Source organism: Coenobita brevimanus, chromosome 44 (assembly GCF_032717465.1).
Source record: "Coenobita brevimanus isolate Jiangsu-jjx chromosome 44, ASM3271746v2, whole genome shotgun sequence".
NCBI classification, from domain to species: domain Eukaryota; kingdom Metazoa; phylum Arthropoda; class Malacostraca; order Decapoda; family Coenobitidae; genus Coenobita; species Coenobita brevimanus.
Genome location: NC_136997.1, coordinates 31507945 through 31532911, shown reverse-complemented (window position 1 = coordinate 31532911; position 24967 = coordinate 31507945). Strand labels below are relative to the sequence as shown.

General features: G+C 41.6%; 1 protein-coding gene across 1 annotated transcript in view; it reads right to left on the bottom strand.

Moving 5' to 3' along the window:
• LOC145398040 (glutamate receptor ionotropic, delta-1-like) overlaps nt 1-24967 on the bottom strand; it is a 365881-nt gene that overhangs the window by 247537 nt on the left and 93377 nt on the right. The window contains exon 3 of the mRNA XM_080271002.1: nt 14675-14874. Within this exon, the coding sequence (XP_080127128.1) occupies nt 14675-14874 (200 nt within the window). The remainder of the gene's footprint in view (nt 1-14674; nt 14875-24967) is intronic.

Genomic DNA, 24967 nt, shown 5'->3' with positions numbered 1-24967 from the left:
GTCCTCCACATGGCCCCATTGATAGTGATGTTTTAAATTCACTATTTGAACATCTTCCTGACAATAAGTTAGTGTTGGGCAATTTTAACACCCATCACTATCAATGGGGTAGCCTGAGGATCGATCGTCGTGGGGAGCAAGTAGCCAACCTAATACTACAGTCCAACCTCTGTCTTCTGAACGATGGTAGAGCGACTCATGTAAATGATCGTACTGGTAACTTTTCGGCCATTGACTTATCTCTGGCCTCCCCTGGTATACATCAAGATTTTTTATGGAATCCTTATGACGACTCCTTGGCAAGTGATCATTTACCCATCTGTCTTTCTTATAAACACAACATCGTTTCGGACACTCCACCTACAAAATTTAACTATAGGAAAGCAGATTGGGGATCCTTCTCAAGGATCGCCAATTTAGATATATCTGGGGAGACCATAGATGTTAAGGTCGAAAATTTAACCCAATGCATATTACACGCAGCTGAGGCTGCTATTCCCAAGACTTCTACAGTTTATGCGAAGCATAGAGCACATTGGTGGACGCCGGATTGCCAACAAGCATTAAGAAAACGCAATAGGAGATACAGGATTTTTGATAGTCAGCCCACTGAGGAAAATTTTATTGCATCCTAACAGGCACAGGCTGAGGCAAGGAGAATAATAAGAAGGGCCAAACGTGACTCCTGGCGGTCCTTTGTGTCCACGGTGACTCGTACAACACCATTAAGTAAAGTCTGGTCCACTATAAGAATATTAAATAATAAAGGCCCATACTTCCCTATTACCACCCTGCAAGTAAATAATAACATCTATGACGAGCCCGTGGACGTTGCCAACATCCTTGCCAGGAGTTTTTCTCATGTAAGTAGCTCAGCCAATTATGACCCGCGTTTCCAACATCATAAACGCGCATCTGAGCTACAGATTATTGACTTTGCCACAGAAGACATAGACTCCCTGTACAACCAAGAGTTTATGCTAGATGAACTGCTCCTTGCCCTTAAATCCTGTAAAGATACCAGCCCTGGACCAGACACCATCACGTACAGTATGATCCAGCATCTTAATCAGGACAACCTGATTAAGATGTTAGCATTGTACAATGAGATTTGGGCATCTCAAACGTTCCCAAACTCATGGCACTTTGGGCACGTCATACTGATACACAAAGAAGCTGGTCGTCTTATGAATCCCACTTTATTTCGTCCATTTGTGTTGACTTCTTGTCTATGTAACGGCATAGAACATATGGTAAATAATAGGCTTCTTTTAGTTTTAGAGTCGAAGAATTTGTTAATTGATCAACAATGTGGCTTCCGTAAATACAGAAGTTCACTAGATCATTTAATGAATTTGGAGCATTGTATTGCAGAGGTATTTGCCAATAAAGAATTCATGATAGGGGTGTTCTTGGACATCCATAAAGCCTATGACATGACATGGTGACACGGTATACTAATGAAGCTCTATGCTTATGGTTTAAGAGGAAATTTGCCTATTTTTATTTCAAGTTTCTTAAGGGACAGGACTTTCTCTGTCAAATTGCCCTGTAACGTAAGATCAGATATATTTATCCCGGAAAATGGGGTGCCACAGGGAAGCGTGCTTAGTCCTACTTTATTTAGTATTATGATCAATGATATTCTGTCATCAGCTCCTATCCCGAGGAATCTTAAATACTCACTCTATGCTGACGATTGTGCAATATGGCACTCTTCCTGTAATGCACAATTTTCAGCTGGGCGGATTCAAGCAGCCCTTGACTCCATCCACCAATGGGCCTTGCAGTGGGGATTTAAGTTTTCCCTCTCTAAGTGTGCCACTTTAGTCTTCACTAATCGTAACGTACCTAATTTGTGCTTAACTTTGGATAATCAGGTGGTACCTTTTCAAAATTCTGTAAAGTTTCTGGGAATTCATTTTGATCGTCGGTTGAACTTTAAAATTCATGTTAATACTTTGCTTGCTCGTTGCAATAAACCAGTAAATGTCTTGAAGTACCTAGGGGGTACTACATGGGATGCCGACAGAAAATCTTTATTAATGGTGTATAAGTCCCTCATTTGATCAAAGCTAGACTATGGTGCACCAGTGTATGGTTCGGCATCCGATGCCACGCTGAAAGGATTGGATGTGCTACGGAATAAATGTTTGCGAATGTGTCTTGGAGCCGTCCTGTGTACCCTTGTAGCTCGTATGGAAGTGGAGGCAAATGTGCCTCCCCTCTGTATTCGCCATGACCACCTGACCTTTTCGTACGGCATGCAAACATATAGGAAAAGTAATATCGGCAATATGGCCTGTACCCCCCTGCGTCAATACCACCACCTTCTGCAGGGGAGGGGGTGTCGGCCACTTGCCATTCGCCTCCACTTACTGACTCAGGAGCTTGGTGTGGACCCCAGTGACTGTGACAAGTTGGTGTTAAAAAACATAGTGCCTTGGGAGCCACCTGGCTTAACTGTTGATGTTAAATGGCTCCCAGCACCAAAGGCCAAGGCGCCAGAGGCGGAGGTCCACCACTTGTTTCATAACATCATCATTCGTCACTTGGGGTCTTACCACTTGTACACCGACGGCTCCAGGTCGAGTGAATGTGTGGGTGCAAGTGTGTGGTCAACTGAATGTGCCCTCAGGTATCGGTTGCCGACTCATACATCTGTGTTTACCTCCGAACTTTTTGCTATTGACAAACCCATAGACTATGCTCTCAATTCTAGGCATGACTCATTTGTCATATTTTCAGATTCAAAATCAGCCCTTCAGGCAATTGCATCTTGCAATACAGACTCTCACGAGAGCCAGGGCCGCATCGTTAATAAGTTGCATTCTTGGAACAAGTCATTCACGCTGATCTGGGTGCCTGGTCATTGTCGTATCTACGGCAATGAGCAGGCTGACTTACTTGCAAAGTTGGCTGTAGAGCTCGAGGAGACCTGGGACGTTCCTCGTGATCTATGGTCGAGTCTCTCTCACAGAAAGAAATCAATAAATCTTCTGTGGCAAGGTCAGTGGACCAGACTTAATATTCCAACTTGTAAGCCGTACCTGGGCAACTGGGACACTGCCAATCGTCCCAGTCATCTTGAGGAAAAAGTTTTGGCGCGGTTACGGCTTAATGCCACTATATTAACGCACATGAAACCATATATGGAAAGACAATTCCCACAGCACTGTGACATCTGTGATGTGGTGTTATCAATCAGTCATATTGTCCTGCACTGTCGGCGATTTATTCGTGAACATGCTTCACTTATAAATTACTGCGGCGCACCAGACATCCCCTTCACCCTTTCCACCATCCTGGGTGATGGGGACATTGTTATGACTGATAAATTGATGGCTTTCCTGAGAGAGACCGGACTGATCAGAGTGATGTGACTTTTTTACTGTGTGGTTATGGTTTTTATCAACTGTAAATATGTACTTAGGGCTGACAGTTGACATATTTGAAATAGTTCCTTCACCCACTGAGCTATATCTAATATTGATGTCCCCTACATTAAACTCCGTTCCTCGACTAACAGTCACCAGCTGATGAGTGCAAATGTGCAATATAGAAAGGTATTGGGCACTTGCAGTCGATGGTGGTCTGCTGGGCGAGGTTCTTCACTTTTTGTACAAATTATGTAAATACATTATACCATCTTGCTTAAGTTATTCTAATTAGGGCCGACAGCTGACGTATATGGAAATGTTCCTGACTCGTCTGGTTCCCTCTCATATATTGATGTCCCCTATATTAGGTTGTGCCTCGACTGACAGTCACCAGGTGATGAGTGGGGGTATGTAATTTAGAAAGGCATTTCATATATGCAGTCGATGGTGTTCTCTTGGTCGAGGCTTTTTTACCATTAGTGTAGGTCTAGTTATTTGTCTCTTAGGATTTAGAATAGGTTAGCGATTTGTCTGTTAGGTGATTAGCTTTAGGGTCTTTAGATTTAGCATTTTAGTTTATAAGTAATATAAGGTTAAAAATAATAATAATATTAATTAAAATAAAAATAGAAAAAATAATAAAATAAAAATTATTATATATATATATATATATATATATATATATATATATATATATATATATATATATACACGTGTGCATGAAAGTGTGTGTGCTCATATGCATGGATGTGTGTGTATATATATATATATATATATATATATATATATATATATATATATATATATATATATATATTATATTATATATATATATATATATATATATATATATATATATATATATATATACCGGTATATATATATTTTTTTTGCCTTAATGACCAGGGGCTCCGGCCCCAATGGTCGAGAGGCAAAAATTGTTGAAAAAAAAAAAAAAAAAACATACCAGGACATTTTAGCAAGCTACTATCAGGTGTACAGTTATGTAGATGTGTCGGTGTGACAAGAACATCACCCTATCATTCATATCCATATCCACATATTGTTCTAATATTCCACGGTCCACATCAGCCACGTATTTTATCAGTACACCCATTTCCCGATGTGATTTACATTTGCATCGGTGTATTCAGTTTATTTTAGTGTCCGCTGTGATGCTCCATTTTCCCTCACTCAGTAACTGTAAGATGTTTCATGTCACCAACTTCTCTAACTTCTGTTCACAACTTCGCCATTACCACAGCGTTTTAGAAAAAAAAAAATGTTTACCAGTGGATACACAGATATATGGCGAGTACACTGATATATATTTCATGTTGTTTTGCGAAAGTTGAGTTTTGGCGAGATAGCCGCACAGGCAATGGGTCCATTTGAAGTAAATACCGCAGCCAACGGGTAAAGATGAGGATTCCAGACTACTGATGCACACTCCAGGGTTGGTCTGATGAATGATGTTATTATCTTTCTCAGCATGTCTTCATTTATGTATGTGAATCCTATTCTCATGTTACCAAGTAGTGTTTACATGTTTCTTATGTTCTCACTGATGTGATCATCCGGAGATAGTCTGTTACTGATAATCACACCTAGGTCTTTCTCTCTTACTGATATGTATAGGGTCTTTTTCCACTTTTACCAAACTTAATTATATGACAGTTGTCCACATTGAATTCCATTTGCCATTTATTAATCCATTCATGGAGAGTATTTAATTCTTCTTGTAGCTCTCTACAAAAGTGTCTGTTAGTAATTCTCCTTTGTATTTTTGCATCATCAGCAAACATGTTTAGATAGCTTTCATTTCCAATGCTACTATGTCATTTATATATATGTGGGCCTCCGCGTCCAAAGGGGGTCAAGTGCCGGCCTGGCCAGTTTTGTGATAGCACCAGAGAGCACTAGTTTAACCCTTCCTCTAACGGTTAGATGTGGAAATGACCCCCTTCCGACACTGGACATAGGGTTCAAAGTCGTATTTCGTTTAACATTACCACGTCCAAATCTGCACGCAGCTGCCTGGGTTTGAGGCAAACTCTGCGTCCAAAGGCTAGCATGTCCAGTGTAATGAGTGTGGCAGAGGTGTTGGTGGTGGCGGGGTAGGTGTCTGTGCAGGTGGAGTTTGTGTTCCTGAAGTCCGGCCACCCATACATGCCCTGTGATTGAGCCTTCAGCAACATCGAAAAGAAGATCAGGAAAACAAACTACCTGCCAAGTACTAAGGATTACACAGATGTAATAACATCGGCTGTAACAAGGAAGTTCCCCATTGTGGCCTGGATGGATGACGGATTATGGATAATGAAGGACGACTGTGGCACTACATGGCACTATAGTGTCACACCTCACCTGCCCTGACCACCCCAGTTGACGACCCTGGCCTGGATATTGGACGACGGAGTATGGATAACGGAGGAAAACTATGGCACTACATGGCATTACTGGCACTGTACTGCATTCTTCACTATTAATGGGTGACTGTGGGCATTAATTTTGTGTAAAGAGATAGAAAAAGTGTTAATGAATGTGGGGGAAGAGGAGGAATGTTGTGTGAGGCTGTATTATTGCTAGTAGTGGTAGTAGTAGTAGTAGTAGTGGTAGTAGTAGTAGTAATAGTATCATTTTTGTCCGGTATTTTTATGATGCTTTTATGCTGCCCATGCTATCGACTATTGTTAACAATATTAATACTGATATTATTGTAATATTTTGCAACAGGAGATGCTTGTAAAGTTCATTATAGGTGCAACATTATGCAACTGTAACAAGCAATAGATATATTATTTTTCATAAAATTCATTATCTTCAATCAGATTCATATACTTCAGGTGTTAAGCTGTAATTTGATACCAAAATGAGCACTGGACATCAATAACTAACGAAATTACAGTTGCAAACACTTTGTTGACCTTTACAAGCCTCTCCTGTAAAATTTTATTTTTGGTGCATGACCCCCTTTGGACGTGGAGGCCCACATATATACACAAAATATAACTGGTGCCAGCACTAAGCCCTGTGGAACTCTACTAGTTACTTCACTCCACGATGAGTAATTTCATCTTGGTACTGTTCTCATTTCTTTTTTCTGAGAAAATCGTGCATCCAACAGTACAGTTTGCCTAGGATTCCTCCTTGATGGTACAGTTTCCATAAAAGTCTTTGGTGCAGTACTCTGTCAGTTGCTTTCTTGAAGTCTAGATAGATACTGTCCACCCATCCTTCTCTTTTCTGTAATGTTTCTGAAACTAAATTATAGTAGCTTAATAGATTTGTAACACATGATTTTCCTTTTCTGAAACCAAACTGCCTTTCTGTTATCATACTGTGTTCTAGATGGTTACACAAACTTTTCTTATCAGCTTTTCCAGTATTTTAAAACACTGGTTAGTGATACTGGTCAGTAGATGGGTGGATTTAGTCTATTCCCTTTCTTGAATACGGGAAGAATGTTTGCTTTCTTTCAAATATCAGTTGGTTTACCTTGACCCAAGGATTCCTTGAATATTAATATATTGATCCACTTAACTCTTGTGCACATTCATGTAGCACTCAACAGGAAATTTTGTCAGGACCATTTTCTTTTCGTTTGTCTAATTTACTTAACTCCTCCTGTGTTACTTTTTCTGATATTTGCATATCTGGTAGTATGTGTGGGCATGCATGTTCATATAATCTCTCTCAAAATTATTTTCTGTAAAACTGATTGGATATTTTTATTTTTGTGCTTCACAAATATCTTTCTCTTGTGTATAGATAATCCCTTCGTCCATAATGGATTGTATTTTAACTTTAACTTTGGGTTTGATTCGAATGTAACGGTAAAATAGCGTCGGTTGAGCACTACATTTATTTATAATGTCTTCCTCAAACTGTCCTTGGGCTTCCCTCCTTATTCGTGTATAATCGTTTCTTGCCTGTTTATAGTTGTTATATGCCCTCTCACTATTGTGTCTTCTGTATCTATTCCACAACAATTCTCTTTTTTCTTTTGATTTTCTACATTCTGTTTAAACCATTTCTTTACTTTAATTTGTACTTCTTTGTGCTGCTGGATGTAATTTTGGACTCTTATTTCCTAAAGTTCACAGAATTTTCTACATATAACATTTTACCTTCTCGTGCATCATAGGTTTTCAATAAGGTTTTTGTTCCATGCACAGAACCAAAACCTCGCTCAGGCTGGGTCCGCTCGCACGGCAAGGGAAAAAAATTCTATGTCCCAATTTACCTTCGAGAAGTGCTTATATTGTTATAATTGCTTCCCACCATCTTCGTTTATGTTTATACTATTAGATAAGAAAAAAACATTAAACAGATGAATAAATGTACGGAAATGAAACCAGAATAAACCTTACTTAGGTGAAAACTAGCTTCTCATAACTTCCCAACAACACCGTGAAACATTTTTCCCGTGACGCACAGTTACTAAGGACATGTCAATATGCAAAATTTCACGGTCTTTCATATGAGAAAGTTTCAAATTGATTTGTCCAATAGCTTTCAAGTAAATTGAATGAAACTACGAAAATCGACTAAATACGTCTGATGTGTTTATTTCGCATGTTATTAGTGACACTGTAACAAACATATATGTAAATTCTATCCAGCTTTGTAGCCTAAAGGTTAAAGAAGCCCATGATATAATTCACGGTGTTATAACCTTTATTGTTATTCAGAAAATGAATTTTGAAAAGTTACGATGGGTTGTGCGTGGTGACAGCATCTACCAGTATATTCCAGCCTGTAGGCTGAGTATCTTTGTCTTTTATAACTTTTCCCCAAACAATTATTTGCACACATTGGTTACTTTGCTTTACAAAAGCATGCATAAGAAATCATCAACTTGATCAAGCTTTCTTCAGATTTTTTATGCGATGTATACTTTACAAGTATAATGACTGAGAGATTAGCAATGAAATACATAACATTTTACCTATAGTAAAGATACATTTTATACCTTACAGTACAATAGTAAAAAAAAAAAAAAGACAAATAAGCTGGTTACTCACGTCCTCTAGCAGTGCTGAAGAGTTTCTTGAGAGGAGATGGAGCTGCAGAGAGAAGGACAGGTACGATCACAGCCTGTGTGTGTGTGTGTGTGTGTGTGTGTGTGTGTGTGTGTGTGTGTGTGAGAGTGTGTGTGTGTGTGTGTGTGTGTGTGTGTGTGTGTGTGTGTGTGTTTTGTGTGTGTGTGTGTGTGTGTGTGTGTGTGTGTGTGTGTGTGTGTGTGTGTGTGTGTGTGTGTGTGTGTGTGTGAGAGTATTTGTGATGTGAGAGTGTCTGTGTGTGTTTGTGTGTGTGTGTTTGCAGCGTGATTTACTGCTGTATGCTTTCATCAGTATGATACTGATAAAAGCACATTCCTGTGCAGAGAGGCACATCGCAAACAGGACATATATAGCTGGCGTCCCTCCTCCTCTTGTTCAAGTAGCACAACACACACTGCAGCCTTTTCCGGTTGGGGATTCTCTCCAGGGTGTGGTGCGTGTCCTATCATCGACATATCGTTGGCGCTTGAACGGCGGTGCTCCTCCATCTCCTCACCTCTGTGCTCCTCCTAGAGGTGCAGTGACAGGAACTGGCCGAGAAACTCCTGTCAGGCCAGCTACTGCGGGAGATGGAGTGGTCTTGGCAGTAACTGGCCGAGTAACTCCTGACGGGCCAGCTACTGTGGGAGGTGGAGCGGTTTTGGCAGTAACTGGCCGAGATACTCCTGACAGACCAGCTACTGCAGGAGGTGGAGCGATCGATGGAGGAGGTAGAGCGATTGTTGCAAGTAGAGTGAAGGCTGCAGTTGATGTAGTGGTTGCTGCAGGTACAGGTTGTCATCATCACGAGGGAAGGTCAGGGGCATGGTGAAGGGCATGACCCGTTACCAGTCACTCCTTCCCCCGGAATGCTAGGAGTTTGTGGCATGTGTGCTCCCAGAATTTGAGGAGAGTTATAAGCCTGGTGGTGTTCTTTTTATACAGGGTGTAGGCAAGGTAGCCATTTTCTTGGTCCACTTAACCATCCTCCTTTGGGCAGGGTAGTATTGGATCATCTGATCGAAATGATCCAGCCCGCTCATGTGCTTGTTATATTTCTCTACCACAACGGGGTTGTTCACAGTTTTCAGAACGTGGTGGAATCTCTCATCTGGACCCTTGACCTTCCCATGCACCTCCTTAAGGAAGGTGGTGTTGCTATGGAAAGTGGACACCAAACTTACAAAACATTTGTCCTTCCACAGCAACATCATTACATTGCCCTTGTGCCTAGTGTCCAGTCCATCATCAGAAGGTGTTTAGCACTGCTGATGTCCTGCAGCTTCCTCAGTGCTCCCCTTGCCAGTCATACTGTGCCACACACATACAATCCCTCTGTGAAGAGGCGTTCACACAGTGACACAGAGTTGTAATAATTATCCATATACAGCTTGTATCTTTTGCCCTTCAAAGGTTCAGTGAGGCCCACTTTGTGTTCTCTAGAGACTTCTTCTCCTCCATGTATACTTCAAAGTTCCAAATGTACTCACTCCATGCCTCAGCCAAGATGTATAGTTTTATGCCATACTTTTGGGGCGTCATAGGGTTATATACTCGGAAGGAGAGCTGCCCCTTCCAAGCCAGAGAGCCCTCATCCAGGCTAAGATGTTCAGCCGGGATGTAAACCTCCTTGAACCTCTGAAGGAGATACTGCATCACTGTGCAAATCCTTATTAGCTGATCCTGATTGCCCTCGGGTATAGTGAGAGTATTGAAAGCATGATATTTCTTCAGGATGGCCCTGAAGTGCTTTCCACTCATATCTCGCCAAAGTATGGGGTATTCGTGAATCTCTGTTGAAAGCCAATAGTGTCTTATGGTTTGCAGCCATAAGAAAGTATAATCCAAGGAACCAGGCCAGTTCCTCTTCATTGCAGAGGTACCAAACATCTAATGCAGTCCCCAGGAACCTGGCATAGTTGTTGGTTTCGACCACTGGGTAGGTCAGCAACTCCCTGGTAAAAAGATGTTGGAGGTATTGGAGGGGTGTTGGTGCTGCCACTCTCAAACCTTGGGTTTCAAAGAAGGGGCCAGCATTGGGTGTGAATGACCAGAACTCCAAGCTTCCTCCTGACAGTCATCACCTGGGGAAATGCTTGCCAGTGTACGTGTGTGGCGCACACTACTCCAAGACAGACATCTACCTCTCGGCCGCCCACCACTACCTTGCCTGGGCTCACACTGCCCTCATCTTTGTGGTTGGGAGGGAGATGGTGATGATTGTGTTGATGATAACTGGGTGGATGAAGGTTCAGGTCATCGTGATGATGGAGATGGTTGTGGTGATGGTTGTGATGAAGATGGTTGTTATGATGATGGTTGTGGTGATGGTTGTGGTGATGGTTGTGATGAAGATGGTTGTGGTGGTGATGGTTGTGGTGTTGGTTGTGATGAAGATGGTTGTGGTGGTGATGGTTGTGATGAAGATTGTGGTGAAGATGGTTGTGGAGATGGCTGTGATGATGATGATGATGATGATGATGGCTTATTTTCATGGGAAATGAAGTATGAATGGGACATTGACTTTCCTGGTTTAGCAAGGAAAGATGATATGGAAATATCTTGGATGGGTGGTGAGATGCGAGCAGGTTGAAGTGTGATGAAAGTGTAGGGTGACTGTGGGGAGAAAGAGGTCAGTGTTTGTGGTGGGGAGGTGAAAGAGAGGTGGCGATAATGTGGCTCAGTCTCCAGGGTCAGGGTGGTTTCAGTGGTGGCAGGTGTGACACCAGTGGTGGAAGGACTTGGGGATGTGATGACAGTTGCATCAGGGGTCATAGGACTGACGGCAGGGATGGTGGTTGTCACAAAAGTGCTGGCAGAGGTGACAATTGTCCTAGGAGTGATGGCAGTAGTGACAGGAGTAGTTATAGCAGTGGTGAAAGGAGTGGTGGTAGTGATGGTGCTACTACTCTCTGCTGTGCTAATTGCCACAGCCTTGACTGTGGCTTTGCACTTATCTCCCTTGGGGTCAGATTTACCCCTCACTTTCCTGCTCCTCACTCTCTCCTCCTCAACATATTCACCTTCTGTTTCACTTTCACTGCTTTGTTCACTCTCACTTACACTGAACAAATATTTCTTGTACTCTTTCTCAGATAAGCCCTTGCAAGACATTTTCAGGCATAGTATAAAACAGCAGGGGAACAATAAAAATTGGTTAGGAATTTTCAAATCTAGCTTTCTCTGAAAATATAATTATAAGAAACGCATATAAACCTTTGTCACAAGCACACTGCACTATATATATAAAACACAATATAATTATAATACATATAAGGTATGGACAGTTCGGTAGTAGGAAATGCAGGTTTAAATGGCCGGCCGCGCACTCACACACCCTTCAAGGCTGACTGCCGGTAGAACTCTGAGCTGAATATAGGCTGTTTGCCCCTCTGATAAACTCCCAGGAGTTGCCATATATTTCCTCTAGCCCTGGCCACCCTCAGCTTTGACTCAACCAAATCTGACACAAATCCATCTACAGGAAAAGTTTCTACAACCATTTATAGGGAAGTTGCATCATGTTCAGTCATCGGTTACTCTTCAGACTGCAAGGATTATGACTCACATTGCGTCATCGTGTACAAAAGGGTTAAATCTTGTCCACTAAGCTTTTTATCCCAGTCTATTTCTAAGAAGCACTTCTTTAGGTCATGGTGCCCTTTTTGTAGTTTAGGCTGTTTTTGTAACTTTCATTACTGATAACTATGTCATATGAATTCCTGAAGTTGCAGTTTAGTACTGCATGGTCGCATTTGCTGAATGAAGGGTGATACATTATATTGTCAATAACATTTTCTTGCTAGTAAATATAGGATCTAGTACTGATCCTTTTTCTGGTGTTTTCCTTTACATGCTGTGTTAGGAAAAACTCCTGCACAAGATCCAGGTGCTTTTGGTCCCAACAACTTTCATGGCTTTTCACATCTAGGGTATTCCAATTTATACTTGTATTGAAATCTCCAGTTAATACAATTCTTTCAGATTTCTCATCCATTCTATGTAGTAATGCTCATAAACTCTGAATTGTAATCTCTGCCAGGTCTTCATATTCACCTCTTTCTGAAGTGTTTGTTCTGGGTAGCATGCATAAATTTGCCACAATTAATTTTCCTTCAGATGTATTAATCTCTACGGCATCAGTTCTACTTGTGAGGGTATATTTAGTTCTATTTCTTTGACTTGTAGAGTTTTCTTTGTTAATATCTTAAGTCCTCCTCCTTTTTTTAAAATTCCTATCTCTTCTCCATATATTGTATTCCTCTAAGTTTAGGGTATTGTTTGATATCTTTAGTGTTAATTTTGCTTCAGTTATGCAAATAATATGTCGTTCCATTTCTTTAATATAACCTTTCATCTTTAATAATTTAGATACCACTCCATCTACATTTGAGTACATCAACTTAATCATCTTGTTTACGTACTTGTCATAATTTGAGTCTACTACCTTCCTCCTTTTTATTCCCTTCTGGTTATGCACCACTTTTGTACCTGCAGTCCAATTACTTTGAAATAAATGTACTCTTCTCTTCGTCTGATCTTTCCTCGTTCTTTGTTTTTGCCTCCTCCCTCTTCTCTATTAGTATTCCCAGTTCCTCTTGAGTTAGGCATGTTTTTATCCATACCTTTTTTAAATTCCTTATATTTCCATAAGTTTGTTTGCATTTTTTAGTATCTCCTCCACAGTGTGAACACTGTGGAAGGTTACTTTCAGCAGCCTTGACTTATTTCTCTCATTCTTTCCTAGCCATTTTATGTTCCTCTATGTCTTTATTACAGATTTCCTCTGATACTTCCTTCAATATGTTCATTAAATTTGCCATCTTTTTATCCCATTTTTTTTTTTTCTTCCTCATCTATACCAGTGATTACTATAGATTTGTTGATACCTGCTGAATCTTTGACCAATTTTGGGTTGTTTTGGATTATTTTTCTCACTTCCTTTTAAATGATTTTCTCTTCGACTCTTGTTTCTAAGTGTTTCTTTACTTTCACCATTTCAGCATATTTTCACCATTACCTTCACCATTTCAGTTTCCACATCAGCTTTGTAACTTTGCATCGCTTTATTTACCTGGGTTATCTTCTCTTCAGTATTACTGCTCTGATCCATCAGACTGCTTGCTTGCCTATCTCTGTATCATTTCTGAACTCCTCCATGATACTCTCATGGTTGACAACCGTGCTTGCCATTCCACTAATCTTCCTTCTAAGTGAACCCTCCTCAACTGACAACTCATATAATGTTGTGCCTTTCTTGTTTATTCCTTTATTAATATTTCATTATCCTCCTTCTGCACGTGCATTTGCTTCTTAATTTGATCCATTTCACTCTGAAATGCCTCCTGTAAAATGTTCACCTTTTCTACTAGTCTGATTTATGATTTTATTTCAACCATTTCGTGGTAGAAATCATTATCCTGTTTTCTACCTTTATCCCTTTCTTAACTCCTTCCATATTCGCCTTACTAAAGATGGTGGTCATCTTGTGGTACTGGGAGAAAACAATTCTACTTACAAGTATGCATCCCTTGGTTACAAGCAGACTAAACAGCTGATGAGCTTGCTCAGTGCATGCCTGCACTAATTGGCTGTATTCTGTTATTTGGACAACTTTTGCTTAAACTTCCTCTTCTGCATTAGAACATCTAAATGTTCAACCTTGTGCAGAGCTTGACTCCTATAAAGATACTATTTAGGTATGGCCAGTTGTGGCCAAGAGTGGCCAGCACAGAGCGAGGTGGTATAAGTGTTGCCTCTCTGATGCCTCAACTCTGCGTGTGTGTGTGTGTAATTCACCGGGTCGGTCAGGATCACTTGATGGTCGTGATGGTCAGCTTTTACCCTCCCGGAAGGGAGCTGAGAGCTCATATAGTCCGATCTAAGGGCAAGGCTGTGACCTTCACACACGCACACACACGTCCCCTTGCTCAAGGGGGACAGTAACCACCCACTTCGTCAGTGAAACTTTTCGCAACCTGAGCGAGGCGCGAAGTCCCGTCCACCAGTTGGCAAGCGGGAACGTTACCACTGCACCAGCGAGCGGCGGTGTTGTGTGTGTGTGTGTGTGTGTGTGTGTGTGTGTGTGTGTGTGTGTGTTAGCTTATAATTATGCATAGATGTAATGAATAAATGACCGACAGGAACGACTAAAGGTCTTTAGCATGGATGTTAATAGGATCGTGTTCTTCGCAGTCTCAGTATTTTGTCATCCCCATTTAATGTTGTGAGAGAGAGAGAGAGACTCACATGTAATGGGACTTGGCCAGATCATCTGCTGTCTGTATGCGGCTGGGATAGGCAGGGATGGTGAGGACAGCCATCAGGTTGCCACTGTAGACAACAGCCAGGATGTCCACCACCAGCCACCAGGATAGCAGCCACACCCGCACCCACCACATCCGCACCTTCCTGTCATCCATGGATTGACCAAGCAACACGGCAGCCACCTGAAATATCAACACCCATGCTGCCAGACATAATTATAATCTATGAAGTTTTTGACGTTCACACTTGAAAGTGTTGAAGATATTCGACCGACCATGCTTGCTGACGTTTATATTATAGCTTTCAAAGAATTTTTATTAATTTGTTGTTTTAATATTTTCCGAGATATACCAGTGTCTGATACATAATTTGGTACTTTGGGGGCATGTTCAGTAGTATGGCAACGTATTTTGATGAAAATTAAAGTAATACCATTTGTTTTTTGTTAACCCCTAGGATACGCAGTTCAATCAACCGAACTTCCCTGAAAACCTGTATATAGAGCCGATTTTTTCAGCTCATACAGAAGTAAAAAGTTTTATGCTCAAAGTTTAGTGCTTGAATTTACACACCTTATGCCACAAACCAGAGCATTCTAGACCAACTGGTTACTGAACTACAGCCTGTCAAAAAATGACACTGGCAACTCTTGCATATAAGGAGAGAAAAAAAAAATCACAAACATTAATTTTGGTATTATAGAATGAAAGATCTTGACTTTACTCACCAAAAAATGTATATATCATTCTAATATGTCAAATGTTTACCATGTAGCCACAGCAAGAAACTATCAGCTGCAGGTGGAGGGAATATGAAGGGGTGGAGGGGGAAGAATGAGGGACAAAGGTGGAAGGAGGATGGTTGGGGGAGTGTGGTATGGAAAAATCTGCCACATAGAGTTGGGAAGAGGAGCTGTGAGTCCAGTCACAAGCAAGGGAGTGGGAGAGGGAACAAAAGGTTTGGGGTAGAGGTAGGTGGCGAGAGGGCGGTGAGGGAATCAATCCCCCCCACCATGGGAAGTGGCCCGAATCCTCCCCCCTCCCTACTCAGGGCTTAGTTCTCATTTGGCTGCATTAACAGGAAGCGTTATGAGAAACACACACTGAGGTGGTTTGGCCATGTGGAGAGGATGGAGGGTGAAAGACTGACGAAGAGAGTGTATGTGAGTGAGGTGGAGGGGGGAAGAGGGAGGGGGAGGCTGAGGATGAGATGGAGGGATGGGGTGGAGAGGTATATGAGAGAGGGGGGGGTGAGTTGGGAGCAGGGCAGTGAAATGGCAGGGGACAGGGCGACGTGGAGGCGTTTTGTTTGTGGCCACCCCAAACGGGATTGAGGAGTCTGGCAATAGATAGATAGATAGACATATATACATCACAATCAGGCCGAAGCCTAGTGTCCACAGTTTTTTTTACAAAGGCTCTTCTATCGATCCTATTTGTACCAAGCCAAATTCTAGAAAAGGATCGATTGGTCCTATTAGTACTTTAGGGGTTAAGCATTCCAATGATGTGTGGTCATTTGATCGCATTTGGGGGGCTCCCTGGGACCTGAACATTAAATCTGTCAGAATGATATTTCTTAACTTATGCATAATGAAGTCCTAAATGTTTTATTTACATGTATTATTAGTACTGCAGCTACTGTGAAAGTGTGATTACAAAATTTTATTTAAAACATCCTTTTCTCTTCACTTTATCCTTATTTGCTTTTCATACCTGATGCCCAAGGTGTAGTTATTGTGGTTGGTTTGGTACTATATATATATTTATATACTGTATGTATGTACATATGTATGTGTCGATGAGTGTACAGTATGTATATGTATAGGTATATGTTAATGAAATATTTCGTAAATGCCTGATCCATTATTATTTTAAATAATAGAACAGAGGAAGGAAGAACAGGTGAATAAAAAAAAAATCCATACACCAGATTACAGGTGTCCTCAGTTCATAAAAAAACCTGTAACAGTTGGACTTGAACAGCTGTAGGGTGAAGTTTAGGGGGAAACAACTTTGGGGGAACGAGTTGAAAAGAGATGAAGTTTGGGAAATAATAGATTTCTGACAGGTGGAAGTTCTGCAATATGACAGTGTGACAGTCCAGTCATGAACACTGTTAGATGCCTGTGTAACACAGAGGAAGGCATGGAGAGGTGGCACAATGGATGCAACTTTGTCTGAGCATTTGCCTTTACAAGGGAGGCAACATATTCTTCTTACCTACTGGGGAGGTAGTATATTTGTAATACCATGGTTATTATTAATTCTAACGGCTTTGTTCTGAATTTTGTCAGTTGCTTTAGTGCAACCGCCCCTCTCCCGGTGATGACTCAGAGAGATGCCTGGAACCACTGTCTGACTCACTTCTTCACTTCTGCAACATTCGCAGCCTTTCTTCTAACTTTCTGTCGAACACCACCTCTCCTCCTCTAAACCCCACCTTCTCTTCTTGACAGAGACAGCTGTCTGAGGCAACTAACAGCAAACTCTTTTCTGTTTCTTTCCACTTTATACTCATTTCAAAGCCAAAGGTAGATGTTGTGTATATGTACGCAACAAAATATCTTGCTCTCGTGTTCTTGAACTTGATTCTTCTGAATTCTTTACTCTCTGGCTTTGGCTTTCTTGTCATTCTCTGACAAAATATATCTACATTGTTTACTTATCTCCTAATTCTACTATCAAAAATTCTTCGACTCTCTTACTGCTACGGTGGAACACATTCTATCCATTTCTCCTTTCTATGAAATCTCCATTCTAGGAGATTTCAATGTTCACCACCACCTTTGGCTCTCCTCTCCTTTCACTGATCCACCTGGTGAACAAGCCTATATCTTTTGTATCCTTAAGCCCGCCCCATCCCGGAGACGTGAATTCACGTCCTCACATGATGTGCACTCATATCCCGGAGACGTAAATTAACGCGGCAACATTGCAAGGTCCCTAATTTGCACAATTCTCAATTTTTGCGTGTGATTTTTGGCACGTATACACGGGACACCATCCTCTACAAGATGCCTGGCAGGGACAATGCCTTACCCAGCATAACCTCCTCCCCCCCCTTGCATGACCTTTTCTCAGCAATTCACCTGTTATCAGTGACCTGGCCAGTAATGCCATGTCATGCCACAGTATGAAATTCAGGGCCAGAGTGATTCCCCAATCGATGACAATGTGAAGGACAAACATTAGAGAAAGAAACAGTCAGAAATGATGATCAGGTAATGTGGCAAAAAAAGGTCAGGAATGGTGATGAGTTAGTGAGTGAAACAATGCTTATAATGCCTATATTACCATTAGAAAACCAATATACTCTCGTACTACATATAAATTCGTACCAAATAAATAAATAAATACCGTTTATGAGTGGTGTGGAATAGTTATCCTCCCACAGAACTCGTTTTCTTTGCAGCCAGCCTGATAGAAAACCCTGTAAGGTAAGGAGGTACTCCTACCTGGATCGAGTATTTTAAACCTCAGGTGAGCGATTTCTCTGTGAATTTTCAATGTTTCTCACCAAAAGCGAATGTTTGAGCCAAAAAAAAAAAAGGTCTAAAAATGTCGGGACTGGGGCGTACCACTGCCCAGAAAACGTCGGGATGGGGGGGGGTTAATGACCTAGAGCAGCTTGTACAGCACCCTACCCGTATCCCTGACCACCTTGGAGAGAGCTCCAACATACTTGACTTCTTCCTTACAACTAATCCTTCTGCTTACACTGTTAATCTTTCCTCTCCGTTGGGCTCCTCCAATCACAACTTTATTATCTTAATCTGTCCTATTGCTCCAATACGGCCTGTGGACCCTCCAAAGAAACGTCGTCTGTGGCACTTTGGAGCTGCTTCCCTGGCCAGGAGCCATCTGAGTGTGCCTTGCACATTACGGGGGTTATTCTCTCGGGCATGGAAGCACACATTTCCTTCTCATATCCTTTGACTAATGCAAGAAAGCCTTGGTTTTCTCACGCTTTTTCTGATACTGTCCGCAACATGGAGAGCGCCCATAAAAGGTACCAGTGCCAACCCACCCGCTGAATCACATCTTGTTTATGTTTCTGCCCTGAATCATACTAAGTCTGTTCTTCGCTCTGCTAAAAAAATAATTTCATCTGTATTAAATGTTCTTAACTCTCCAACCTGAATTCTTCTCACTCCTTCTGGGGCACCTTGCCAAAAACTTTTCTAACAACTTTACCTCAAAATCCTTCCTTCCTCTTTTCTGTTCTGATGGCTCTGTAGCTATTTCTTCTACTGATAAAGCAGATCTCTGTGCTCAGACATTCTCCTCCAATTCCACCTTAGACGATTCCGGTGCTGTTCCTCCATCACTTCCCCCCTGAGACTTCCTCATGACTGACATTAAAATTTCTTCAGCTGATGTATTTTCTGCCATCGTTGGTCTCAGTACTAACAAGGCTTATGGGCCTGATGGAGTCCCCCCTGTTGTCCTCACTAGCTGTGCTTCAGTGCTTACACCCTGCCTAGGCAAAGTCTTTTGCCACTGTCAACTTATACCTTTCCTTCTTGCTGGGAGTTTGCTCTCAATCAGCCAGTCCCCAGGAAGGGTGACCATTCCCAACCCTCTATCTTTCGTCCAGTTGCTTTAACATCCTATGTCTCAAAAGTTTTCGAGTCAATTATTAACAGAAAAATTTCTTTCTGATCGTTTCCATCAGGGACGCTCCACTGGTGATCTTCTCACCTACCTTTGAGACTCCTGGTCATCCTCCTTTCGGGACTTTGGCGAAAGCTTTGCCATTGCACTTGACATCTCAAAGGCTTTCGATCGAGTCTGGCATAAAACTTTAATTTCCAAACTGCCCTCTTACGTTTTCTGTCCTTCTATCTGTGCCTTGATCAACAGCTTCCTTTCTGGTCGTTCTACAGCCGCTGTTGTAGACGACCATCGTTCTTCTCCTAGAGCTATTATCAGTGGTGTTCCTCAGGGCTCTGTCCTATCACCAACTCTCTTCCTCTTATTCATCAATGACCTAAGTTGTACATCTAACCCTATCCACTCGTACGCTGATGGTTCCATCCTTCACATTTCCATTCGGTTCCCGTAACGTCCATCTCAGCAGTTACTTCAACAAACAAGGGACGAGGCTATGGCACACCTATTGTCTGACTTGGCTCGTATCTCTAACTAGGGTAAAAATAATGTTGTTTTTAATCCCTCACGTCCGGCAGATGTTGTCGCGAGCACTCCCCACCACCGGGCATTCCAGATAGAAATCGGCAATATCCTCTATCTTTAAACCTTCCTATCTCTGTTAATACTTAACCAATTGCAACAAATAAGATTTCATATTACTCATCAATCTTTCGTCTTCAAGTTGATGGCATCAGATGGTCCTTGAAGTGCAGATAGGGAGAGTGAGTGAATGGGGAATGAGGGCAATTTTTAGTGTTTTTTTGCCGGTGTCCGTATGCGTGGCAGAGGTTCGGTGACACAACAAAGGCTTACACTACCCCACCACACTGATACCACTTCGATGACACTTGCAGGACACCAAAATACACTAGAAATACTGTTTCCGTAAATATTTTTCCGTAATCGGTCGTACCGGGTGAATGAAGGCCTGTCATAGTAGCAACGACCTTGAACTCACGCTGCTCGTCTTCCTTATAGACAGGCAGACAGACACCCTCTCTCTCACTCTCTCTCTCTATCTCTCTCACACACACACACACACACACACACACACATATGGAAATGTATGTTTGGCTAGGATTGTTGCTTGATTCTGACATTCGTGATCGAGTATAAGCCTCGGTATTGCAACTCCTAGAAATAATACTGTTACTACTAGAAGTACAAGTACAACTATCACTACAACAACTACTACTAATACTACAACTACCACTACTACAAGTACTACTACCACTACCACAACTACTACTATTACAAGTACCACATCTACTACTATTACTACCACACCTACAACACCTACTACCACTACTATAGTCTCACCAGTCTAAAACCAAGGTTTGGGTGGAGTCCAGCCGGGGATTTCCCGGCGTACAGCGCTGCCTTGTTTCCTATACTCTGATTGGCTAGTGGCTGACCTGACACCGTTAGAGTTCGTCCGCTCACACCTCGCCACCTGGCCTGACATGACTTCACCCACTTGTGTGTGTGTGTGTGTGTGTGTGTGTAAAGACAAACTAATTTAAGTTATAAATATAATTTAAGTTATATATATAACAAAGTGAACAGTGGAAGCACGTGACAGAAGCTTAATCTCCCTCCAATGGATTAACTCCCAGTATGGGCCTGGATGTTGCTGCTCGTGAGTGTTTTAACTTATTTATTTCTATTAAGAAAATAGCATATGTTCTACTGATTCCTTCAAATTATATTATAAACGTAATTGTTACATTACTTACCCAACTTAGAACTACCGTGAAAGTCGGTAAAAGTAACTACATTTTTTTCAGCACCACTGTAAAATATGTATGCCACGTTTTTTTATTGATGTACAAGAGCCATATGCATTACAAGTTTACCTTCCTTTGATATGCTAGAATACTTACGTTTATATTGTATTAGTATGTGTGTACCTATCTGTGATGCCTATTACATATATAACAGAATCTACTCATCGCTCGTTTAGGAAGTATGGCATGGCTGCACCCAGCACCAGACCCCACCCAAACCTTGGTTTTAGATTGGTGAGACTATACTTCCACTACAGGTACTTCTGCAAAAATAAATAAATAAATAAATTTAAAAAATGTGAACCAAGTACCGGTAGTCATTTACGTACTGCCCACAAACGGAAATACTTACCACTGTGACCTTCTCTTTCCTTTGACTTATAAATTTTCATCATATATATGTATAAACAAATGTTTTCCAAATAAAATAAAGCTGCGAGTTTATCATACCTTCCACCTCCATTATGCACATAATTATACGCAGAGCAGTGAAATTATATTTTCTATTTCAACAAAAAACAACATACCGGTATGTACAGCTCCGTTCAGAAGTTCGTACTACACCCATTGTGGAAGGCACTAGTTTCAGCCCCTTCTTCTCGGACGACAGGTTACAGCTTCGAACCTCCCACGAGCAACCAGAATTTAGCTAGTATCAAAGCAATGTCATTCGCTCACCGACTGTTAAATGAAATGAGAATTTTATTTTCATACTCATAGATATCAGTCAGTCACTGCCGATTAACCCATCATGTCCCGAGGTTTTCCGCACCTCCGACATCCCCCAATCCCAAGGTATTTTCGATTTTTTTTTTTTTTTTGGCTAAAAGCTCCACTTTTGGTGAGAAACATCGAAAATTCATAGAGAAATCGCTCACTTGAGGTTTAAAATACTCGATCCAGGTAGGAGTTCCTCCTTACCTGACTGGGTTTTCTAACATGCTGGCACCAAAGAAAACGAGTTCTATGAGAGGGTAACTATTTCACACAACTCATAAACGGTATTTATTTATTTACTTGGTACGAATTTATATGTAGTATGAGAGTATATTGGTTTTCAAGCAGTAATAAAGGCATTATAAGCATTGTTTCACTCACTAACTAATCACCATACCTGACCTTTTTTTGCCACATTCCTGATCATTATTTCTGACTGTTTCTTTTTCTAATGCTATGTAAACTTTGTCCTCCACATTGTCATCAATTGGGGAATTACTCTGGCCCTGAATATCTTTACTGGCCAGGTCACTGGTAACAGGTGAATTGCTGAGACAATGGGATGAGGGGGCGGAGGGGGGAGGTTATGCAGTGTAAGGCATTGTCCCTGCTTGGCATCTTGTAGAGGAATAGAGGAAGGTGTCCCATGTATACGTACTAAAAATCACGCGCAAAAATTGAAAATTGTGCAAATTAGGGACCTTGCAATTGCATGACGTACCAGTACGTCGCCGGGACAGGCAAATGCAAAATGTTGCAACATACCCATACGTCGATGGGAGGGGGCGGGTTAAACGATGAAATTATGTTTATATTCGCCTGCCTCAGAAAATATAATACAATAATATTAATAGCAGAGAAGCACATAACAGAATACAAGCAGGTCAGTTATGAATCAATGTGATTATGCAAGCTAGTGAGTTATCATACATCTTAATCCAGCTAATCATTTTAGCTCAGTGAACAGTTCTACTGCTTCAAGGAAGATCAAGGAGCCAAAAATATTTTGTATGCAGTCAAGATATTCGAACATTTACGAAATATCTGAACAACTAAAACTCATGTTCATACAACTAAAACTCATGTTCATACTCAAAACTAGATGAAGACGATTGGTGGAGTCTAAGGAATAATGGAAATCATATGATTTAAGATGAAGTAGCTAACATGATGTTTCCCTTACATAACCATTGGTCTCTCTTTCTCTCTCTCTCTGTCTCTGTCTCTCTCTCTCTTTGGGGTGTGGGAGGGGGGGTGTTCAACTGAGGTGTTTTGGCTATCCTCTGCTCAAAGGTGAAATCAGTACCTTCACGTGCCCCACCAAGTTGACATGAATCGGCGAGACGACAAATTAGTACTTAGAGGCCAAATTATCGCTCTATGTGATAATGACCTTTCCATCAGGGCAATAAAGCATCAGCTTGGCCTCACTACAAAATCTGTGATGAAGTGGATAAAGAGATGGGAGGAGAATGGCAACCTTCAGGACCAACTTGTCATAAGTCTTTTGTATTGCTGTAGTGTTATACTAATAATGAACAATTGTGAACAACAGGTCCCCATTAGATTCCAGGTCTAACAGAAACTGAAACTAGTTTTCGGTCCCTGTGGAAGATTTCAGTGAAAATAGCTATATACAGTGGCGTAGTAAGGGGGTGGGAGTGGAGTTGCAACCTTCTCGAGCATCAGTTTTTGGGAAAGTGGCAAAATTGCATCCTGAGTATATAATGAACGTTCCCATTTTACTTTTTGACGTGGTTTTGGGTGACTAATGTAAAGTATCTGCAACAGGAGTAAAACTAGTAAAAATTATTATACAGTACTTTCATGGCCAGATATCCCCTATACTACATCCATAATTACCACTGGCTGCCAGAGCCAGTAGGCGGCGCCACGCACGGTGGCCGATGTCCACTTCCCTTCTTCTGTTGCTTTTCTCACGTCCACACACCTCACACCTGAATATACATTATGCCATATAAATTCATGAATTACATGCAATATATAATGTTTCGTGATACTTTTCTAGCCAATGTTTCATGAGCCTTGTCTTGGTGCTTCACAAAATATCAGATTTCGGTTCAGTGATGGATTGTTTACACAGTGTGTGGGGGGGATGTGGGGGGAATATGGGTGTAGGGAAGTGGGTGTGGGGATGTAGGTGTGGAGGTGTGGGAGTGTGGGTGTGAGTGTGGATATGGGAATGTGGGTGTGGGTGTGAGTGTGGGAGTGTAGGGGGTGTGGGAGTGTAGGGGTGTGGGAGTATAGGGGTGTGGGGATGTAGACGTGTTGGTGTGGGTGTGTGGGTATGGGTGTGGGTGTGTGGATGTGGGTATGGGTATGGGTGTGGGAGTGCAGGGGGTGTGGGTGTCTGTGAGTTTAGGGGTGTGGGGGTGTGGGCGTGTGGGGGTGTGGGTATGAGTGTGGGTGTGAGGGAGTAGGTATGGGTGTGGGTATGGGTGTGTATGTGTATGTATGTGTTTGTGTCTGGGTGTGGGTGTGTGGGTGTGGGTGTGGGTGTGCAATCACTTGAAACTCTTTGCATGGCATAAGAGCGAAAATTATGAAGTAAGGGCATTGGATGTGGGACTTTTGGAATGTGTGTGGCGTGCGTAAAGTGGGCTGAATAATGAATACTATGAACTGAGAAATTGTTTGTGTGAGGAAGTTTGTTGATAACATTTATAGTTGGTATGGTCATGAAGAGAGAATGGACCTTGACAAGGTGGTGTAAGAGTAAATTTAAGTTTAAAAGAGGGCATAGGTTAGGATGTTGTAGTTGTTGTTGCAACTCCAGATTCATCTCCTTGCGATTCCAGTGGAAATCAGAAGCTTCTACCGGTCGCTTCAATAAGTATTCGGTTGGGGTTTTATTGAAAGACTGTGTTGCTATAGTGTTGTGCATGTGGGGAATGAATGTGCTGTGGTGTGGAGGACTGCCTTGCAGTGTGGGCAAAGTAACTTGTTTGTGAGTTGTATTTTGTGTCGGTATCGTAGCAGGGAACATTGGTTACCACATTTTAGTCTGATTATATATTTTTTTTTTTTTTTATTGAGACGAAGATGCACTTGAAAGGTTGGTGATGATTGGCTGAATGCGACATGTCAGAGTAACA